A 1,093-nucleotide genomic window follows, 5' to 3' on the forward strand; every position below is an offset into this window, starting at 1 on the left:
GTAAAAGTAATTATCAACTGAAGTGCATATATAAATATTCCTGAAGTGAGCGGTATATTTATATATGTGTTACCATAACATTTAAGAAAAATAGTTACCATTGACATAAAATGTGTTACAAAAAGTTAAAATGCTACGTATAAAAATTGTTATCGTAACATTTTACATCAAGTGTTACCATAGATAGTCTACGATAACACTTTAAGAAACGGTAACACTTTTGTTACTGTTTAGTGTTACCGTATGTCATTTTTATTATAGTGCGAGTAGAACATATTTTCATGCTCACCCCTACTTAATTCGTCCTCATTATTTCTACTTTTTGTTTTTTCAAAACATTTTTATATAAAACGTTGCTGATTTTTTATATTAAATTATTTTGAATTCACCCTCTCTGAAATTAATTCTTGATCCGTCCCTTTCGAATGATTATTATAGTGAACATTTTATGCAGTTTTCCAATACAACACCGCCATGCACGATGTGATGGAAGTAACTAAGGAAAACTTCCAGAAATGTAACAAAGAGAACCCAATTGCCGTCTACCGGACTGGCTCTGACAAGATTGAGCTCAAAAGGTCTGGCCTCCATTTCTTCATTTGCAGTACTCACAACCACTGCGAAGCCAGACAAAAGGTGAGCTTTAACGTTGATTTCGCGCCTGGACAACCTCGGAATCCATTGGCAGAGGACTTGAAGTACGAAAAAGATAATGAAGAGAGCCACGCACCATCTGAATCACCCAACGCACCCGGTCCTTCAGGTGGTTTGCCTCCTTATTCCTATGCTCCCACATATAGCCCATCCCCATGAATCAATATACAGAGCATTAGAGCCATAAACCATTAGCAATAAGATCGATAAGACGAAGAAATGTTCGGTGCGTACATGAACTGTATTCATATTTATTGTTTCGAAATTCTCATTGATACAAGTTTTCGAGTCTAAATGAAAGCGCGTATACTTATATATTCTGTTTGATTTATTGGCTCTATCTTATATCTTAATAGCTTTTATTACGACTCAAATCTCTCAGTAGTTTTATTTAGAGAAATTAGGTAATTTTATATAATTGTCCTTAATAAATAATAAA

The 1,093-nt window shown here is 34.2% G+C and overlaps 1 protein-coding gene across 1 annotated transcript; it reads left to right on the plus strand.

Moving 5' to 3' along the window:
- Nucleotides 1-474: 474 nt before the first annotated feature.
- On the plus strand, nt 475-813 carry LOC116122000 (mavicyanin-like). The gene has a single exon (XM_031407905.1). It carries the CDS (start codon nt 475-477, stop codon nt 811-813), a length of 339 nt encoding a protein of 112 aa, XP_031263765.1.
- Nucleotides 814-1,093: the final 280 nt, after the last annotated feature.

Source organism: Pistacia vera, unplaced genomic scaffold, assembly GCF_008641045.1.
Source record: "Pistacia vera cultivar Batoury unplaced genomic scaffold, PisVer_v2 Contig130, whole genome shotgun sequence".
Taxonomy (NCBI): Eukaryota; Viridiplantae; Streptophyta; class Magnoliopsida; order Sapindales; family Anacardiaceae; genus Pistacia; species Pistacia vera.

Coding starts and splice junctions, on each gene's coding strand:
- LOC116122000 (XM_031407905.1), top strand. CDS start 475: ATGCACGATGTGATGGAAGTAACTAAGGAAAACTTCCAGAAATGTAAC.